Consider the following 21974-nt stretch of genomic DNA (forward strand, 5'->3'; position numbering starts at 1 on the left):
TGAGCTGAGCTCATGGCGTAGATCTACGGTTTGGACCCTGAACGTAAAGCCGTAGATCTACGGGACGGACCCTGAAAGGGTTAAGTGACTTTATAATCTCGGTGACTTCCGAGGGCTCAGTTGGTGCAAGATAGAAGGAATTTGGGAAATTCTCATCTAGGTAGTCCCCGGCATGGGCATTAGTATGTGGGATTTTATTGGCGAGATTAGATCCTATGGTTGAGAAGAAGTCGTTTATCTTGTTAGCTGTGTCAGTGGGATGTAGTGGTGTTTCATTAGGTTTAGTTAGGACAATATTCTTGGTTTTTTTCAGTTTGTGGGTCCCTAGAATCTGAGAGAGTGTTTTCCAGGTCTTTTTTATATCTCCTCTAGTGTCTGTGAATCTACTGGAGTAGTATAGTTGTTTTGCTTTCTTTATTACTTTGGTGAGAACTGATGAATAGTGTTTAAGAATATCTTTGTGTATTAAGCCCTGTCTATATTGCTTTTCATATTGGTGTTTCTTGTCAATGGATTTCAGAATGGTGCCGGTTAACCATGGGCAACCAAGCCGTTTGTTTGTGATCTGTTTTGTTTTTATAGGACAATGTTTGTTGTATAGTCTAAGTAATTTGTTAAGAAAAATGTCTGTCCAGTCATCAATACCATTGGCCTTGGAGAATTCTGTAGGCCAGTCAACAATCTCTAGGTCAGTTGTGAACTTCCTTATTGAGGCCTCGTCATGGAGTCTAAATGAGACTTTGTTGTATTTAAGTGGTGGTTTATTAATGTTTGTCAGGAGGAAGGTAGGGTAATGGTCTGTAGTGCTATCTGATTATCCCTGATTTAAGGGGGGCTAGTATATTGGTCCATATGTGGTCTATTATGTTGTGCTTGTCTCACTGAGCCTGGTTGGTTTAGTTATTGTTGGTATGAGAAGTGTGTTGTTCATATTGTTGATGAAATCAGTTACAGGCTGATCATCTAGTAAGCCAAGGTTGATGTTGAAGTCTCCAGCTAAGAGAAGGTGGTGCTTATCATTCTTTTGCTTTCCACTTTGAATTTTTATTCTCACAAAAAATAGAAGATTTACTGTGATGCAGACTACTGCATTAGTTTAGAAATGGTATAAATAATATCGGCACACTTGTGAAAGAATATTAGACTCGCCAGTTGACATGTATTGGATGCTTAGCATGATTTGTTTACTTTTGAACTTTGGTAAAAATCGAACATTTCTGCTACTTTGTGCTCAATTTCAAGGTACATGTACTTTTCATTGTAAAACCAGTCAAAAATTATCACAATTTCTGTAATACAGTGGACCCCCGCTTTACGATCACCTCCAAATGCGACCAATTATGTAAGTGTATTTATGTAAGTGCGTTTGTACGTGTATGTTTGGGGATCTGCAATGGACTAATCTAATTCACAATATTCCTTATGGGAACAAGTTCGTTCAGTACTGGCACCTGAACATACTTCTGGAATGAAATAATATCGTAAACCGGGTGTCCACTGTATGTCTTCCATTCTATAAAATGAGACCAGGAAAACTAGTATACAACAATAAATACCATACAAAAATACAGTGCAAAGTCACTGTTTTAACCCTTTCAGGGTTTCGGCCATACTAGTACGGCTTACATGCCAGTGTTTTTGACGTACTAGTACACATAAATTCTAGTGCCTTCAAATCTTGCGGGAAAAGGCTGGTAGGCCTAGGTGTGAGAGAATGGGTGTGTGTGGTCAGTATGCGCAGTAGAAAAAAAATCTGGGACGCAGTGGCGTATTGTGGGGACGCCATTTTAGTAGACCTTGTTCACCATGCCTCGTGGTAAGAAGCTCCTCACTCCTCAGCGAATTGGGACACTTTTGTTCCCCAGTGACAGTTCTAATACAGATGGAAGTGCCAGTGAAGATGAGTTTCAAGGTTTTGGTGAGGTTGTGATCAAAACTAATGACCATAATATCGGTAATAGTGAGGAAAACCCAGACGACCCTCAGCCTTCCACCTCTGCTGCTGGGGTGTCTTGTTCACATTCAGTTGTACCAGAATCAAAGAGGAAACTCCTATTTTCCCAAATCCCGGGCTCAAATGTGGGCATTGGTGATGATAGTGATAGTGAATATGAACTACAAGCTCTTGAAACCAGTTCCTGTAGTGATAGTGAAGTGGAATATTCTCCAGTGAAGTGTCAGTATGTAAAACGATATATGTTCTCTGGTAGTGTGCCATATGCTATTCCAAGGGGAAGGAGTACATCTCGGAGTACATCCCATGGCTGTACAACAGGAACAGACAGTGAAAATGACGATGATAGTGTTGCAATTGGGATGGAAAATGTGCATGGTGGTGGTAGTGGTGGTGCCGGCCGTGAGGCACCAGCAGTGGGCCATGCTGCCACCCACATCACTGCCACCCATGCTGCTGCCTCAGCTGGTCTACAACAAAGGCTACCATCCCCCACCCACCCACCACACCAGCCTCCACAACCTCAACCTCCACAACCACAACCTCCAAAACCACAACCACCTGTCAATGTCCAGTACCCACCAGCAGACCACACCTGGGATTTGTTCCAAATCCCCACCAGTTTGATGAAAGCCAAAGTGGAATATGGCCATGTTGTAAACTGGGGAACAATGCCACTGAACTGGAATGTTTCGAGTTATTCTTTGATGAACCCCTGATGGAAATTATTGTCAGGGAAAGCAACAGATACTACGAGTACACCATGGCAAACACAATACTTTCACCAAAATCACATCTACACCAGTGGAAGGAGACAACTGTGGCTGAGATGTATCTTTTCTTTGCCACAATAATGCTTATGCCACATGTGTATAAGCACAGAGTGAAATCATACTGGTCAACAGACTGCCTGATTGAAACCCCAGATTTCAGTGATATAATACGAGTGAATCGATTTGTGTTGTTACGTATGCTTCACTTCTCAGACAAAACCAGGCCTGACAGAAATGACAGGTTATATAAGATTAGGAATGTGTTTGTGTATCTTAAAGAGAAATTCAATATGTATTTTTATCCCTTCAGGAAGCTTGTAATTGATGAGTCTTTGATTCTGTTCAAAGGAAGACTCTCTTTCAAGCAGTACATGCCAAGCAGAGGAAACACTTTGGTATAAAGTTGTTCGTGCTTTGTGATTGTTACAGTGGTCTGGTATTGGATATTACTGTGTACACTGGAAGTTAAACATTGCAAAATACCAGGAAGTTATTGGGCATCTCTGGTGATGTGGTTAGAACAATGATAGAACCATACCTTGGTAAGGGGCATATATTATATACTGATAACTGGTACACAAACCCCTCACTCAGTGATTTTTTGCGAGTGAACATGACAGATGTGTGTGGCACAGTGCGTGCAAATCATAAGCATATGCCCAGGTTTGACGCTGGCACTCGTAGAGGTGAGGTGCAGGCATTTGCTGCCACTGACATCATGGCATTTCGGTGGCATGACAAACGAGATGTCACACTGTTGTCATCAGTTCACCCTAATGAAATGGCAGACACTGGCAGGCAGCATAGAGAAAGCAATGAACCCATTCTAAAACCTACAGCTGTGATTGATTACACCCTCAGTATGCGCTCAGTGGACAAATGTGACATGCAGATTGGGTTTGCTGATTGTGTTCACAAGAGTTATAAGTGGTACATAAAACTCTTTTTTGATCTTCTGGACATTTCCATGCTCAGTGCTTATAATATGTATAAGATGAGGACCAGAAACAAACCATCATATGGCAAATTTTGTTTGTCACCAGACAAATAGTATTCAAGTACCAAGGAACAACACCTGCAATAGACCACCCACTAAATTATCAACAACTACCTTCTCATCTGAAGCATGGTGATCACTTCCTAGTAAAACTGCCTGCTACTGCTTTCAAGAAAAAGGCTCAGAAGAGGTGTTACGTCTGTGCACATGCAAAAAAATGCCCTCAACAATGCAGAGACACTTGTTTTATGTGTGAGGAGTGTAAAACACCACAGTGCATGACACTATGTTTCAAAGACTTACACAGGCTGCAGAACTTCTAGAGACATTCCCTGTAACTGAATATGTGTATATAAAATATAGAAAAATAGTAATAAACAACATTTTATATCGTTTGTGTGTGAGAACAACAATTATAAACAATAAAGGACAACAGTGTTTCTGGAGTTATTGTGTAGTAAATAAAGAGAAAAAACTTATAAAATAGTGCTAATGTTGGTCTCACAGGCCATAAAAGTAACTTGGAAAAAAAAAATTAAAAAATAATAGAAAATAGTACCTAAAAAACAAAAAATAATACCGGGTGACGGCAGTCAGCGATGATACCATACATGGGGCATTTTCTGTCAACTTCACGCCTTCATATCTCGGTAAGTATTGATGGTAAAAAATTTTTGTTTAGCCTATAATGTTTAGAAAAAAAAACTATCTTTTCATAAGAAAAAATAATTTTTTTTTTTTTGAAATTTGGGCGACCCTGAGAACAAGTCTCTGAGAGGGCCTGCCGACCCTCAAAGGGTTAATCCAAAAACACGAAGTTTTTTTTCTTATTACGTACTGTGTGCTGCAGGATTTTTTTTTATACTGTGCACACTGACCACATAGACCCATTCTTTCATGTGTAGACCTACCAGCTTTCTCTCTCTAGATTTGAGGGTGCTAGAATTTAGGTGTACTAGTACGTCAAAAACCCTGGTGTGTAAGTCGCACTAGTACGTCTGAAACCCTGAAAGGGTTAAAGTCCTAACAACCCCTTCAACTGAGCTAGCAAGAAAACCCCCACCTGCCCTGGATAAGCAAACCCCATCCATGGCATACGTGTCATTTCGGCCATAGAAGTTGTCCCAGTTGTCAATGATTGGTACTGCATTATCCTTACAGTGTTTATCCAGGCAACAATTAATACCAATTGCTCTGGACAACCATTCATTTCCAACACCCCTTCTTGGCAAAATGCCACATATAACTGGGTGCCCCCCCTTCTTCCTAATTATGTCTATTGCTGTCCTGAACCTTCTAACTAAATCCTCACTTCTATGCTTGCCTACATCATATCCTCTAGCACTGAGGCAGATAATAGGATTGATCCCATTACCGCTCATGATGTTGTCAAGCCAGCTAACAATATCCTCCATCCCAGCCCCAGGAAAGCAAACCCTCTATCTCCTATTCCTGTCCTGCAAGCAGAAGACCCTATCCATGTACCTAACCTGGCTATCCTCAACAACAACAATACAGTGCACCAACGATATTAATCCGTTCCTGAGAGCTCATCGTTAGTCAAAATTATCGTTAGTTGAGTTAATTTTCCCCATAAGAAATAATGGAAATCAAATTAATCTGTTCCTGACACCCCAAAGTATTGAAAAAAAAAATTTTTACCACATGAAATATTGATTTTAATACACACAAACTGAAGAAGACATGTACAATTACATGACACTTACCTTTATTGAAGATCTGGTGATGATTGATGGGATGGGAGGAGGGGAGAGTGTGGATGGTGTTAGTGTTTAGAAGGGGAATCCCCTTCCATTAGGACTTGAGGTGTCAAGTATTTTTCTGGGGTTACTTCTCTTCTTCTTTTAATGCCACTAGGACCAGCTTGAGAGTCACTGGACCTCTTTCGCACAACATATTTGTCCATAGAGCTCTGTACCTCCCGTTTCTTTAAGATTTGTCTAAAATGGGCCATAACATTGTCATTGTAATAGTCACCAGCACGGCTTGCAATGGCTGTGTTAGGGTGATTTTCATCCATAAAGGTTTGCAGTTCAACCCACTTTGCACACATTTCCTTAATCTTTGAGGTAGGCACAATGGATTCCACAACTGGCATAGGCATCTCAGGGTTAGCCCCAAACCCTTCAAAATCTTTCTTAATTTCCATACTAATTCTCATCCTTTTTATCACAGGGTTGGCACTAGAAGCTTTCTTGGGGCCCATGGTGACTTATTTTGCAGGTGCAATCACTAAAAGCACTGTGATGATATGAAATGTTCCGATTGTATGTTTGGATGCGACCGCGGTGGTTGGCTTGTAAACACTGGCACCCACGGGACAAGTGAGCGTGCTCAGGCCGCAAGTGGACACGTCTCGAACGGAACGAATCACGTTGGTCGAGTTTTTTAGTGCTAGTCGAGGCAAAATTTTTGCGCTAAAATGTATCGCTGGTCGGATTTAACGTTATATAATGCCATCATTGGTCGAGGGTAGCACAGAGAATGCATTAGATGTTTCCACAACAGTTTCTACAGCAGTCTCTTTCTTCTTCATCGTTGCTACCTTTCCATTCGTCTTCTAGATCGTCAACTTTGTTCCATGCTGTCCAGCCACTGTCCAGGTTCCCTTCTTGACCTGAGGACTCACAGCAGGAGGACTACTACGAATCATCTTGTTTTCTTCAGTCAATCACTGTATCTCCATCTTCGCCACCCTCAATTCTTTCTTAAGCTGCTGGTAAAGTTGCTCGATGGAGGGCATCTTGGTTCAGTCTGCAGAGAGCACACTCAACACGTCCTCCCTGAGCTAAGTAGAAGAATTGTGCGCGCGCTCTTTGTGAATCTGAACCAGGATTCCCTCTCTTGAGCAACTCTACCAACAGCTAAAAGAGGAGCTTAGGGTTGCTAAGCTGGCGATACGGCGATTAACGGAGAAAAAGAGGATTTGTAGTAATTCTCCTGTTGTGAGTCCTCAGGTTAAGAGAGGAACCTGGTCAGTGGCTGCACAACATGGAACCAAGCTGAGGATCAAGAAGACTGTTGGAGAGGCAGAAACAATGAAGAACCAGAAGACTGCTGTGGAAACTTCCAGCCCATTTTCGGTGCTACCTGATGAATGTGGGTTGTCTACTGGGAACGTTACAAGGAGCACCAAGGAAGCATTGGCAGATGTGAGTGAGACATCCCTTGAAGCCCCAACAAAGACCATCGAGAATGTCATGTCGAATTCCACAAGTGAAGGTAAGAACATTGTTTTAGTTGGGGGCAGGTTAAGTTTATGGATAGGGCCTTTTGTCTTAGGGACAGGCAGAGGAGGTAGAGGGTATGTTTTCCTGGGGCTGGGATGGGGGATATTGTTAGCTGTCTGGAAGACATCATGAAAGGTAATGGGAGCAATCCTATTCTCTGCCTCAGTGCAGGAGGCAACGATGTTGGCAGACGTAGGAGTGAGGAGAGGAGTTGGAAACAGATGGTTGTCCAGGGCAGTTGGTGTCAATTGCTGGCTGGACAAATACTGTAAGGAAAATGTGGTCACATTCATTGACAACTGGGACCTCTTCTATGGCAGAAATGACATGTATGCCAGGGATGGGGTTCACTTATCTAGGTCTGGGGTGGGGCACTGGCAACTGCAGTGGAGGGAGCTGTTAGGACTTTAAACTAGGAATAGATAGTGGTATGGGTTTTGGCGAGAATACAGTGAAGTCCCAGTGTAGTAATATTATGAATTCCAGGGGAACTAGTAATAGGCAGAATGAGGTAGATATTGGAAAGCCATTGGCACTAGGTGACAAGGACAGTAATAGGTTTAGTGGAAAAGCAGAAATGAGCAGGAAGGTAAAGAGAAAGGAGGGTCTTTAAAAATATATTATGCTAATAGCCGTAGTGCTAGGAATAAGATGGACAAGTTGAGATTAGTTGGTAGTGCAGGTAACATTGATGTATTTGCAATCACTGAGACATGGTTTAATTCCAAAAGTCGGGACATGCCTGCAGAATGTCAAATTCATGGTTTTAAATTGTTCCAAGTAGATAGAAATATCGGTAAGGGGGGCGGGGTGGCACTGTATGTCCAAGATTGCTCGAACTGTTGTATAAAAATGGGTATTAAGTCTGAGGTAACACTTACAGAGTCTGTCTGGATAGAATTTTCAGAGGGGCATGAAAAATTGATTCTAGGAGTTATATACCGTTCCCCAAACTTAGATAGGGACCAAGGGAAATTACTGTGGGAGGAAATTGTTAAGGCCACAAGGCAGGATAATGTAGTAATTCTAGGGGACTGACTTTAGTCACGTTGATTGGAATTTCTTGACTGGGAATTTAGAATCAAATGACTTCTTAGAAGTAGTTCAGGACTATTTTTTGAAGCAGTTTGTGACAGAACCTACAAAGGGAAATAACCTGCTTGATTTGGTTCTGGCAAACAAGGAAACCCTTGTTAATAATTTAGAAATTACAGAGGAACTCGGCACAAGCGATCATTAATCAATTACCTTTAGCATAGAATGGAAGTATGATAGTAGGGATAACTCAGTAACAGTTCCAGATTTTTGCTTTGGCAGATTACAATGGGCTTAGAGAACACTTATCTGTTGATTGGGGGTAACGAAGAGGGCTATCAATAGGACAGTTTTCTGAACACCATGCATGCTGCCCAAAGAACATTTATCCCATATAAAGAAATGAGATCAAATAGAAATGACCCAAAATGGATGAATAATAGGCTCAAAAATCTTTTAGGGTATAAGAAAGGAATTTATAGCCGTATCAAAAGAGGTGAGGGTCATCTTATGAATCAGTATATTGACATTAAGAGGGACATTAACAAGAGGATAAAAAAGCTATACGGGACTATGAAATTAAGGTTCCTAAGGATTTGAAAACTAACCCAAAAAGTTTTTTCCAAGTGTATAGAACAAAAGTTAGAGATGAGATAGGTCCCCTTAAAAATAACTATGGGCATCTTACTGACAAAGAGAACAAAATGTGCTAGATTTTAAATAATTGTTTTCTCTCTGTTTTTACACAGGAAGACATTTACAATATTCCAGTAATTAATTTTTATAGTGGGCCTGAAAAGGATAAATTATGTAACATCACAGTCGCTAGTGAAATGGTTATGAAACAAATAGATCGACTGAAGCAAAATAAGTCGCCGGGTCCTGATGAGCTTTTTTCAAGGGTTCTTAAGGAATGCAAAATGGAACTCTGTGAACCATTAACTAATATTTTTAATTTATCTCTTCAAACAGGTGTAGTGTCTGATATGTGGAAGTTGGCTAATGTAATTCCTATTTTTAACCCTTAAACTGTCCAAAGAGATGTACATTCACATGCGTAGTGCTCCAAAAGTATATCTACTTTTTATACATATTTTCAAATATAACAAAAAAAAATGTAGATCAAAGTTTTTTACACGTTTTCAAATGTAAAGCTTGGTTTTAATGAGAAAAATGTTGGAGAGTTGACTCAGCCACCTTGGAACTTTATAAAAGTTTGGGATGTCAGTAATGGAGAAAAGTTGAAACTCCATGAAGAAATTGTTAAGGAAGCTGAGCCAATTCAACAATTTTTGTGTGGGAAAAATCTGTATGAAAAATTGGAGATGGAGGAAGAAGTGAAATTCTTCCAACACCAGTTTGTAGTGCTTAGTGAGAGTCAGTGGGCATTCCCATGCTTCATGGTTCCCAAATTAGATGGCATCCTGGGCATAAACACTGACTACCACAAAGTACGTTTAACAACTAAGGTTTACAGGATTAGAAAGATTGATACTTATGCACTAAGAGATGCAAACATTTTAAATAAACTAAAACGTGGGGCAGGAAGATGTAATTTCCATGGCCTGTGTTCCAGTACCATTTTAATGTGTGTAATGCAAATTGTGTTCATTGTGTGCTTAAAATTTGTGTGTGAGATGGAACGTGATGGTATTTGTGTAAACTTGATGTATCCAACCTGGGTGCAAAGAGATGTCTTTGGTGTTTGTTGTTGCACTGCGAGAGGTTGCAGAACTGTTACTATCTATGAACAACCTTCTAAGTTTAAATGTCAACATTTTACCACAGGAAAGAAAATTTTCATTTTGGGGCTGGCTATTCAGCATTTGTACATGTCTCAAGATTTCTTCATCCTGTTCCTGTGTATGGTGACTAAAATCAGACTCTTAAAATGGGCTTTGTTCCTACAGCCTTTTAATTTGGAAGTCAAATATATAAAAGGCTCAGAGAATGTGATTGCTGATGCTCTCTCTAGATGTTTCATGTAGATGCATGGTGCGTACTTTGTACATAGTGTTTGTCTTGTGCTGACCTTGTTGTTTTTGCAGTGGTGGACTCTCAGCGAGCCTGAGTACTCTCTACCAGCCATCTGACTGTGAAGGAGTCGAGTCAGAGCCAAAAGTGTGACAAGGGTCAGGGTGTACGTAAATGTGAGTTGAGGCAGTGGTTGACAACCTTCGGTAACATGAGACGTTCAGGAAGGTATGTGATGTTGTGTCTTGGTGTGCTCTATATACAAAACGGCCCGACGATTTGCCTTTGTGGTCCCTTGGACCCCTCCATGTTCTATGTCAGCCTCCTCTTCATAAGTTTGGAGGATTTGTGTGGAGTGGGACCTCGGAAGATGGGCTTGAGTGCCTGACCATGTTAAGGATCGTGAGTGTTGACTGGAAGTCTCACCGTTTGGTTCGGCCACCAAGTGAGAGACACCTTGACATGTTTTGTGAAGTTTCCTGCCTGGTGTACACCTGACTGCTCTGGGTTTGGCTCTACTCTCGTCTCCTGATCAGGAAGATGCCACCCTGGAATACCAGTTGCTTGCTGGATTACCGCAGCAGAGGCACAGGCCTGTTGGTGCGGGCTTTCACAGTGGACATTGTGTGCAATTCTTGCATTGTAATGTGTATTGTTTAAAAGCCACTAAAATTGTAAATAGTTACACCCTTGAGTATGTATATGGGTATGGTTAAAATGCTTTTCTAAAAAATTCTGCAATCTGTTGTAAATAACAGTAAAGTGAAGAGTAGTTATGGTGCTGGGAAATATGTAGCATTTCTAGTAGTCTTGTTTACCGCCTTCAGACTTAAGCAATATACTTTTACTAGCCGTATCCTGAGGGACACGGCTAGCTTTTGTGCGACTTCGTCTGGAGGCGGGGGTGTTATGAGGCTATAGGACCCAGCATGTATTTATAAGTAACAGTTACTCTGGAATACCTAATTATATTGAATTGATGGGGACTCAGTTCTAAATGTCAGAAGGGCTGATCAACCTTATGACTGAGAGGCAGCTGGGTCAAGCCTTTTTCTCAATATAATAGGTTATCCTATAGACACACACACAATTTAAATAAGTAGTTTATAAAGTTGTATTTCTTTTTGTAAAAGTAAAATTAAGGTGTGGTAGAATTGTGGTAACTGGAGAATTGTGCTTGGCAACAGTCTTTTGTTTTGGTGGGAGGAGCTTAGCTAGGCTTCTCTCTCTCTCTGTCTCTCTCTCTCTGTGGCTGACCTTCAACCTGGCAGGATCTCTGGGTCCTTCTTCTGTCTTTTGGGGCATTATGTGTGCTCCAGGGGTGAGTTTTTATAATTTAAGTTGTGGCCACCATACCCAGGGTGACTAAAGTGTGTCAAAACACTGGTTAGCCCAGAGTTATGTCAAGAAGAGAGAAGGACAAAAGTTGTTGGAATACACCATGTGGAGAACAGCTATGGAGTGTGTAGATCTTTGTTTTGAAAATGTGAGGCTGTAATTGTATATTCTGTACATATCTATTGAGAATACAGTTATATTTTTATAGTAGTAGTTTACATAACCTGTGAAGAGGGCTGGTGAAAGGATATCAGACACACTCAGGATGATCAGCCATAATGTAAGTATTACCCCTAGACAGATAAGGCCATTAAGTAAAAAGCTACCCCACACTAGAACATGTAGTGAGAACCTTACTATCAAAGTAATAAGGGACAACCAACATAACAATGGGTTTAGTGCTTAATGTGAATTTTTTAAAATTTATAGTTGCTGTCATTTTTTTAGTAATCACTTGATCAGTCATTAATGCTGTAAATATTTTTGCAGATTTAATGCTTTATATGCCAAAGAAGGAACAAAATGGCAGCCTCGAAGTCCTGAACCAAATGTAACTGTCAACAAACTTAGACTGCGTGGGTTGGAAGGCTTCGTAGCAGCAATATCTCCCTTTAATTTCACTGCTATTGGAGGAAACTTGGCATATACTCCTGCAATGATGGTAAATTTCTCTCTTTAGAATGATGTTGAATTTGTAATATTTTATATAAATAATTTTTTTTTCAAATTCATAAGAATTAGAGGTTCCTTCTTCTGGCCATTCATTTCTGATATTATTTTCAAAGAAATATCTTACCTCTACTGCTTGTGTGTCTGTTGAAATCTCTATCCTCCCTTGTACATGGTTAACCTTCCAGTGCTCTGCTTAGTAGTCTTGACTTGTTTGGACTGGGAAGTTTTGCATTGTTTTGATGATCTAATAAGATAAGTATGCTAGTGCCTGTGTATAGTTTTGGCACATGTATGATAGTATAGGATTCTAACCTATTATAATGCAGCCTCTCCTTCCCTAACGACAGAATTCCATTCCTAATACTGTGTTGGTAAACGAATTCATCGCCAAACAAGGAGCATACTATAATGGTAGTGGGTTTATGTCAACTATCTTTTATATTGCTTTAATGTCACCCTTGCACCATTTATAATATTTTAAGTATATTTTTTAAATGTTTACACAGTAGTGTACCATACAGTGGCACCCTGAGTTTCGGCCATAATTAGTTCCAGAAGGCTGTTCGAGTGCCATTACTGAATGAATTTGTTTCCATAAGGAATAATGTAAATTAGATTAGTCTGTTTTAGACCCCCAAAAATACACTTACAAAAGCACTTACAATAATACACTTACATAATTGTTCGAGTTGGGAGCTGTACAAAACTCGGGGTTCTACTGTATGTTGTAATGAGCAGAATAGAGGAAATCAGCTCTAATACACATTTTAGGCATGCGTGCTGGTCAGAGAGCACTTCGTAAATCTGAGTCATCAGTAAATGAGTACGTCACTAAGTAAGGAGAGGCTGTATTTGCTTATGAGAAACCTGACTGAAATCTGCCACTGTCTTAAGACATCCATATTGGTCATCAGCACCATCCACTGGCATTGGAAAACTATTGAATAGGGATGTTTACACAAATTTTTTTTTACATATAAATGCCCATATTTAAATATGCAGAGCATTTTAGGCAGGCATAAGCTAGGACTCATAATAGAAAACGAAAAAATTTACAAAATACAAAATTGTTTCTTTGCAATGGATACAATGTGTGATTACGTTTCATAATTTGATTGGTACAAGGAAAGCCACGATATATAAATAACACAAAGGCACAATACCGTGACTGGAACGATACACAAATAACCCGCACATAAAAGACAGAAGCTTACGACGACGTTTCGGTCCGACTTGGACCATTGACAAAGTCACACTAACAGAGGAGGAGCAGAACGGCTATATATAGGCAGGAAGAGGTAGAGGTAGTAGTAGTGGTAGTAGTAGTAGTAGTAGTAGTACAAGAATTGTATATGATACCGACAGGATGAAATGACACATGCACAACACCCGGGCATCCCCACCGTAGACGTTTCGCCATCCAGCCAGCCACTGGATGGCGAAACGTCCACAACAAAGACAACCAGACGCCGCACATGTGTCTAATTTCATCAGTAGATGTAGAAGAAGAAGAAGAGGTAGTGGTAGTGGTAGTGGTAGAAGTGGGAAATAAGGAAGACGAGCCAGTCAAATACAAAGGAAGGGGAGCACTGCAAGAGAGCTAGAAACCCACAGAGGGAGAGCAAGCGCACCGAGGTGCGTGAAAGGGGAAGTGGTGAAGAAAAATAAAGAAGGAACAGAAACACGAGACAGGAGAGAGAAAGACAACCCAGAGGAGAAAAGGAGAGAGGAAAGGGGAAGAGGAAGAAGAAAAAGAAGAAGAAGAAAAAATGAGGAATCAGGTTAAGTCACGGGTGTTCTGAAGTTTGGAGCATTTTACAATGTAGTGGGAGAGGAAGGCATCTACTACTACTACTACTACCACTACTACTACCTCTACCTCTTCCTGCCTATATATAGCCGTTCTGCTCCTCCTCTGTTAGTGTGACTTTGTCAATGGTCCAAGTCGGACCGAAACGTCGTCGTAAGCTTCTGTCTTTTATGTGCGGGTTATTTGTGTAAAGCCACGATCATGGTGGGGCATTTCAGGCAGACTTAACCTAATACTTAGACTACCTAAGTCTAGACAAGTGATGAGTGGTAGATTACAAATATTCAATATTTTACTCTATACTAATTAATATGAGGTAGTACAATTTATGATACAGTAGACCTTTTATGACAACCCAGGAGTCCCAAAGACCTGTTATCCTGGGTGTAAAGGGAGCAAAATAAACACAGCAGAAAAACTTTTGACTTGTATTATCCTTCACCAATTTAGAACAGAAGTATGTACACTATATACACTATGTACAACAATAGGTATTAGTGCACTCCATGGTAAGCAAGGCAGAATAGAAGCCACTAGACAGCAGACCGTGCTTCAACCAGCTCTAGAATGGGAATGACAAGGGCAGACAGATGAGTGGTACCCACATCACCTCTGTGATTGCCAAAACCATCTTCTCATTGGCTGGAACCTGGGTACTGCTTAAACGACGGGGTCCCATCATCAGCCCTAGTACTACCTGGTTTGCTGGTTGGGGGAGATAGCCTTTCAATGAGGGTGTGTACATGCGCCGAATAAAGGTTACGTACTCTTTGCATGCCACACCCTTATATTACACAGTTTTATTTGGCTTGTTTTGGTTATTGCACTATTTAAAAATTGTGGCATAATTTTATACAACACTTCATAAAATTAACTTAACACAGTTCAGTTTACGGGAGGGGAAAAAATTTGGATGGACTCTGACTCCAACCTGGCAGTACCAAGCTTCTGGAATAAATTCAACATTGCAGATGCCATCAGCTATGCTAAAAGTGCATGGAATAAATCAAATCAGATCAAGTTTGTTCTCTTATGAAGATTGCAATGTGGGGTTTACATTTTTTTTTTTTTTCAACAAGTCGGCCATCTCCCACCGAGGCAGGGTGACCCAAAAAAGAAAGAAAATCCCCAAAAAGAAAATGCTTTCATCATCATTCAACACTTTCACCACACTCACACATAATCACTGTTTTTGCAGAGGTGCTCAGAATGCAACAATTTAGAAGCATATATGTATAAAGATACACAACATATCCCTCCAAACTGCCAATATCCCAAACCCCTCCTTTAAAGTGCAGGCATTGTACTTCCCATTTCCAGGACTCAAGTCCAACTATATGAAAATAACCGGTTTCCCTGAATCCCTTCACTAAATATTACCCTGCTCACACTCCAACAGATCGTCAGGTCCCAAGTACCATTCGTCTCCATTCACTCCTATCTAACACGCTCACGCACGCTTGCTGGAAGTCCAAGCCCCTTGCCCACAAAACCTCCTTTACCCCCTCTCTCCAACCCTTTCGAGGACGACCCCTACCTCGCCTTCCTTCCCCTATAGATTTATATGCTTTCCATGTCATTCTACTTTGATCCATTCTCTCTAAATGACCAAACCACCTCAACAACCCCTCTTCTGCCCTCTGACTAATACTTTTATTAACTCCACACCTTTTCCTAATTTCCACACTCCGAATTTTCTGCATAATATTTACACCACACATTGCCCTTAGACAGGACATCTCCACTGCCTCCAACCGTCTCCTCGCTGCTGCATTTACCACCCAAGCTTCGCACCCATATAAGAGTGTTGGTACTACTATACTTTCATACATTCCCTTCTTTGCCTCCATAGATAACATTTTTTGACTCCACATATACCTCAATGCACCACTCGCCTTTTTTCCCTCATCAATTCTATGATTAACCTCATCCTTCATAAATCCATCCGCCGACACGTCAACTCCCAAGTATCTGAAAGCATTCACTTCTTCCATACTCCTCCTCCCCAATTTGATATCCAATTTTTCTTTATCTAAATCATTTGATACCCTCATCACCTTACTCTTTTCTATGTTCACTTTCAACTTTCTAAATTTACACACATTCCCAAACTCATCCACTAACCTTTGCAATTTTTCTTTAGAATCTCCCATAAGCACAGTATCATCAGCAAAAAGTAACTGTGTTAATTCCCATTTTGAATTTGATTCCCCATAATTTAATCCTACCCCTCTCCCGAACACCCTAGCATTTACTTCTTTTACAACCCCATCTATAAATATATTAAACAACCATGGTGACATTACACATCCCTGTCTAAGACCTACTTTTACCGGGAAATAGTTTCCCTCTCTTCTACACACCCTAACCTGAGCCTCACTATCCTCATAAAAACTCTTTACAGCATTTAGTAACTTACCACCTATTCCATATACTTGCAACATCTGCCACATTGCTCCCCTATCCACTCTATCATATGCCTTTTCTAAATCCATAAATGCAATAAAAACTTCCCTACCTTTATCTAAATACTGTTCACATATATGCTTCAATGTAAACACTTGATCTACACATCCCCTACCCACTCTGAAACCTCCTTGCTCATCCGCAATCCTACATTCTGTCTTACCTCTAATTCTTTCAATTATAACCCTACCGTACACTTTTCCTGGTATACTCAATAAACTTATTCCTCTATAATTTTTACAATCTCTTTTGTCCCCTTTCCCTTTATATAAAGGGACTATACATGCTCTCCGCCAATCCCTAGGTACCTTCCCCTCTTTCATACATTTATTAAACAAAAGTACCAACCACTCCAACACTATATCCCCCCTTGCTTTTAACGTTTCTGTCATGATCCCATCAGTTCCAGCTGCTTTACCCCCTTTCATTCTACGTAATGCCTCGTGTACCTCCACCACACTTACATTCTGCTCTTCTTCGCTCCTAAAAGATGGTATACCTCCCTGACCAGTGCATGAAATTACCGTCTCCCTTTCTTCCTCAACATTTAAAAGTTCCTCAAAATATTCTTGCCATCTACCTAATACCTCCCTCTCCCCATCTACTAACTCCCCTACTCTGTTTTTAACTGACAAATCTATACTTTCCCTAGGCTTTCTTAACTTGTTTAACTCCAAAAATTTTTCTTATTTTCATTAAAATTTCTTGACAGTGCCTCTCCCACTCTATCATCTGCTCTCCTTTTGCACTCTCTCACCACTCTCTTCACCTTTCTTTTACTCTCCATATACAGTGGACCCCTGGTTAACGATATTTTTTCAATCCAGAAGTATGTTCAGGTGCCAGTACTGACCGAATTTGTTCCCATAAGGAATATTGTGAAGTAGATTAGTCCATTTCAGACCCCCAAACATATACGTACAAACGCACTTACATAAATACACTTACATAATTGGTCGCATTCGGAGGTGATCGTTATGCGGGGGTCCACTGTACTCTGCTCTTCTTATAACTCTTCTGCTTTGTAAAAATCTCTCATAAGCTAACTTTTTCTCTTTTATCACACCCTTTACTTCATCATTCCACCAATCACTCCTCTTTCCACCTGCCCCCACCCTCCTATAACCACAAACTTCTGCCCCCACATTCTAATACTGCATTTTTAAAACTATTCCAACCCTCTTCAACCCCCCCACTACTCATCTTTGCACTAGCCCACCTTTCTGCCAACAGGCGCTTATATCTCCCCCGAACTTCCTCCTCCCTTAGTTTATACACTTTCACCTCCCTCTTACTTGTTGTTGCTACCTTCCTCTTTTCCCATCTACCTCTTACTCTAACTGTAGCTACAACTAAATAATGATCCGATACATCAGTTGCCCCTCTATAAACATGTACATCCTGGAGCCTACCCATCAACCTTTTATCCACCAATACATAATCTAACAAACTACTTATCCTCTTTTTCATAAAATATGTATTACTTATTACCAAATCTCTTTCTACACATAGCTCAATTAAAGGCTCCCCATTTACATTTACCCCTGGCACCCCAAATTTACCTAATTCTCCCTCCATAACATTTTTACCCACTTTAGCATTGAAATCCCCAACCACCATTACTCTCACACTTGATTCAAAACTCCCCACGCATTCACTCAACATTTCCCAAAATCTCTCTCTCTCCTCTACACTTCTTTCTTCTCCAGGTGCATACACGCTTACTATAACCCACTTTTCACATCCAATCTTTATTTTACTCCACATAATCCTTGAATTAATACATTTATAGTCCCTCTTTTCCTGCCATAGCTTATCCTTCAACATTATTGCTACTCCTTCTTTAGCTCTAACTCTATTTGAAACCCCTGACCTAATCCCATTTATTCCTCTCCATTGAAACTCTCCCACCCCCTTCAGCTTCGTTTCACTTAAAGCCAGGACATCCAGCTTCTTCTCATTCATTTACATATAATAGGATATTGTGTGGTTTACATATTATATAAAACTAATTACCGAGAGGGTCACTATCACACCTAGCATGACTAGGCATTTTGGGCAGTCTAAGATTAATTCAAAACTCTATGTTGGTACAGATTAAGGAGCATGTTGGTATTAACCCCTAAATGGTCCAAATGTATACAGTGGACCCCCGGTTAACGATGTTTTTTCATTCCAGAAGTATGTTCAGGTGCCAGTACTGACCGAATTTCTTCCCATAAGGAATATTGTGAAGTAGATTAGTCCATTTCAGGCCCCCAAACATACACGTACAAACGCACTTACATAAATACACTTACGTAATTGGTCGCATTGGGAGGTGATCATTATGCGGGGGTCCACTGTATATATGTTCTCTCGCCCAGTGCCCCAAATATTTTGAAAAATAAAAAACAGTGATTATGTGTGAGTGAGGTGAAAGTGTTGAATGATGATGAAAGTATTTTCTTTTTGGGGATTTTCTTTCTTTTTGGGTCACCCTGCCTCAGTGGGAGACGGCCGACTTGTTAAAAAAAAAAGTATTCCATTCTGTCAATTGATATCAAGAAAGAGCCAATAAAACCATAAAACCATCCCAGAAAACTCTGACACTATTTTAAACCAAACACATGGTCAGAGTTTGGCTTTTCATATCATACAGTGTGTGGGGAAGGATTTTATTTAATATTATGCTCACTCACCACACACACACTCATTCTTTTATATCCAGGCCAAAATTTACTGTTCACAGCTTACCTGAGCAAGCTGAGTTCATGATGTAGAACTACACCAGGCTTCAGTGATGTAGTCCATGATGAAGAATTACACGAGGGACCCTGACCTCAGTGATGTAGCTCATGATGTAGAACTACATGAGGGACTCTGGCCTCAGTGATGTAGTTCATGATGTAGAACTACATGAGGGACTCTGGCCTCAGTGATGTACCTCATGATGTAGAACTACATGAGGGACTCTGGCCTCAGTGATGTAGTTCATGATGTAGAACTACATGAGGGACTCTGGCCTCAGTGATGTAGCTCATGATGTAGAACTACATGAGGGACTCTGGCCTCAGTGATGTAGCTCATGATGTAGAACTACATGAGGGACTCTGGCCTCAGTGATGTAGTTCATGATGTAGAACTACATGAGGGACTCTGGCCTCAGTGATGTAGTTCATGATGTAGAACTACATGAGGGACTCTGGCCTCAGTGATGTAGCTCATGATGTAGAACTACATGAGGGACTCTGGCCTCAGTGATGTAGTTCATGATGTAGAACTACATGAGGGACTCTGGCCTCAGTGATGTAGCTCATGATGTAGAACTACATGAGGGACTCTGGCCTCAGTGATGTAGTTCATGATGTAGAACTACATGAGGGACTCTGGCCTCAGTGATGTAGTTCATGATGTAGAACTACATGAGGGACTCTGGCCTCAGTGATGTAGTTCATGATGTAGAACTACATGAGGGACTCTGGCCTCAGTGATGTAGCTCATGATGTAGAACTACATGAGGGACTCTGGCCTCAGTGATGTAGTTCATGATGTAGAACTACATGAGGGACTCTGGCCTCAGTGATGTAGCTCATGATGTAGAACTACATGAGGGACTCTGGCCTCAGTGATGTAGTTCATGATGTAGAACTACATGAGGGACCCTGGCTTCAGTGATGTAGTTCATGATGTAGAACTACATGAGGGACCCTGGCTTCAGTGATGTAGTTCATGATGTAGAACTACATGAGGGACCCTGGCTTCAGTGATGTAGTTCATGATGTAGGACTGCACCTGGGACCATGGCCTCATTGGTGTAGTTCATGATGTAGAACTACACTAGGAACCCTTTCCTCAGTGATGTAGTTCATGATGTAGAACTACACCTGGGACCATGGCCTCAGTGATGTAGTTCATGATGTAGAACTTCACCAAGAACCCTGGCCCGAGTGATGAAGTTCATGATGTAGAACTACACATGGGACCCTGACCTCAGTTATGTAGTTCTACATGGCGCCCACTGAAAGGCCTGTTCAGAAATTTTCTAATTCTGTTTAGTCAGAAACTTTACCTCTTGTTCTGTTTAGTCAGAAACTTTACTTCTTGTTCTGTTTAGTCACAAACTTTACTTCTTGTTCTGTTTAGTTAGGAACTTTACTTCTTGTTCTGTTTAGTCACAAACTTTACTTCTTGTTCTGTTTAGTTAGGAACTTTACCCAGAGGCGTTGCTAGGGTTGGTGTCACCCGGGGCGGCATCTTTGGTGTCACCTCTATGAAATCCAAGGGTGGGAGGATGGGGGGGAGTCAACTCCAGTTACGTCACTACTGCATGACCAGTGACTAACGTTTAGCGATGAGAACGTTTAAGGGCCATAAACTGAACAGAAGAATACTTCTCAACTTTATAATGATAAAATAAATAATCGTAGTAATATTGAGGAAACATAAACTCAAATATCACATTGAGTACAGCTAACACATCTTATATTTATTATTCTTCAACAATGCCAAAAAAAACAAAAAATAAAGAAAAACATTGCAATATCAGAGAAACACTAGTTCCGATCTGACCTTGAGTACAGGTAACATCTCAGTGAATCAGATCATACATTTCCTTGTCTTCATTCCTGCAAAATCATCTAACACCTCATCAAAATGAGTGCTGTCAACTGACCCATTTTCTATGGATAACATTGCTATGTCAGAGATTCTGGATCGACTCATTGTGGACCGTAAATAGTTTTTAATCAGCTTCAACTTGGAGAAACTCCTTTCACAAGAAGCCACAGAAACACATATAGTAAGGAACAACCTCAGGCAGAGTGTCAGAGTTGGAAGAGATTCAGTGAAATCCCATTCAACTATGAATGTTAGTACATCCATTGTAGTCCAGTGCTTAACTTTTTCAAAATCAACATCAGCAGCTTGCAGGTGCCTCCTTAGTCTTGGTATTTCAAGCATGAGCTCATTCTTGCATATTTCATTATAGAAGACTGTGAGTCTTGAAGCTATCACCTCCAATTCTTCTTCAGTAGCTTGTACAAGGTTCTTTGTTTGAATGACCACAAACATGGCTGCCACATCCTTGATTGCTTTTGATCCTATCTCGAGTTCATTATGAAAACGATCAATGTACTCCAAAATCGCCCTCTTGTTTTCTTCCTGTAGAGTGAATCCGGAATCTCTTGCCTGCTCCCCTGCCATCCTTTTCTTTAACCTGATTCTTCTCTCTGTTGGAAATCCATACTTCTCACATTTCAAAAGTGCCTATTGTATTGAATTTTCCACTATGAGATCTCGCCCTTAATTCAGAAATAATCGCAGTGCCTCTAGCTTCACCACCACTTTGTCAAGAGTTAAATCCTTAGTCTGCAAGCACTGTTGTGCAAGCTGAACCTCCCAAAGTATGTCACACCAGAAATACAGATAAGACAGAAATGTGAAATCGCACACAGCAGGGAGAAGATCTTGTGCTGCCCCTCTTGTATCCAAATTTTCCCGTGGATTGCAAAGAGCTTCAATCGCTGCCACAAATTTCTCAAAAGATTCCGCTACTGGTTTCACTGCATTGTAATGAGAACTCTATCTTGTTGTTGATAATCTTTTCAAAGAGACTGCAGTATGGTCCATTAATACATCCCATCGATGGGTGGAGGAGGCAAAGAAATTTTATACATGATGAATTCTTGGCCACAGATATATCAGATCACTTTCTAGTTGTAGC

The 21974-nt window shown here is 40.7% G+C and overlaps 1 protein-coding gene across 1 annotated transcript in view; it reads left to right on the forward strand.

Annotated features, from left to right (window-relative positions):
* P5CDh1 (delta-1-Pyrroline-5-carboxylate dehydrogenase 1) overlaps positions 1–21974 on the forward strand; it is a 338244-nt gene that overhangs the window by 139969 nt on the left and 176301 nt on the right. Inside the window, exon 7 of the mRNA XM_070086007.1 lies at positions 11812–11983. Coding sequence (XP_069942108.1) covers positions 11812–11983 — 172 coding nt within the window. The remainder of the gene's footprint in view (positions 1–11811; positions 11984–21974) is intronic.

This window comes from Cherax quadricarinatus, chromosome 17 (genome assembly GCF_038502225.1).
Source record: "Cherax quadricarinatus isolate ZL_2023a chromosome 17, ASM3850222v1, whole genome shotgun sequence".
NCBI lineage: Eukaryota > Metazoa > Arthropoda > Malacostraca > Decapoda > Parastacidae > Cherax > Cherax quadricarinatus.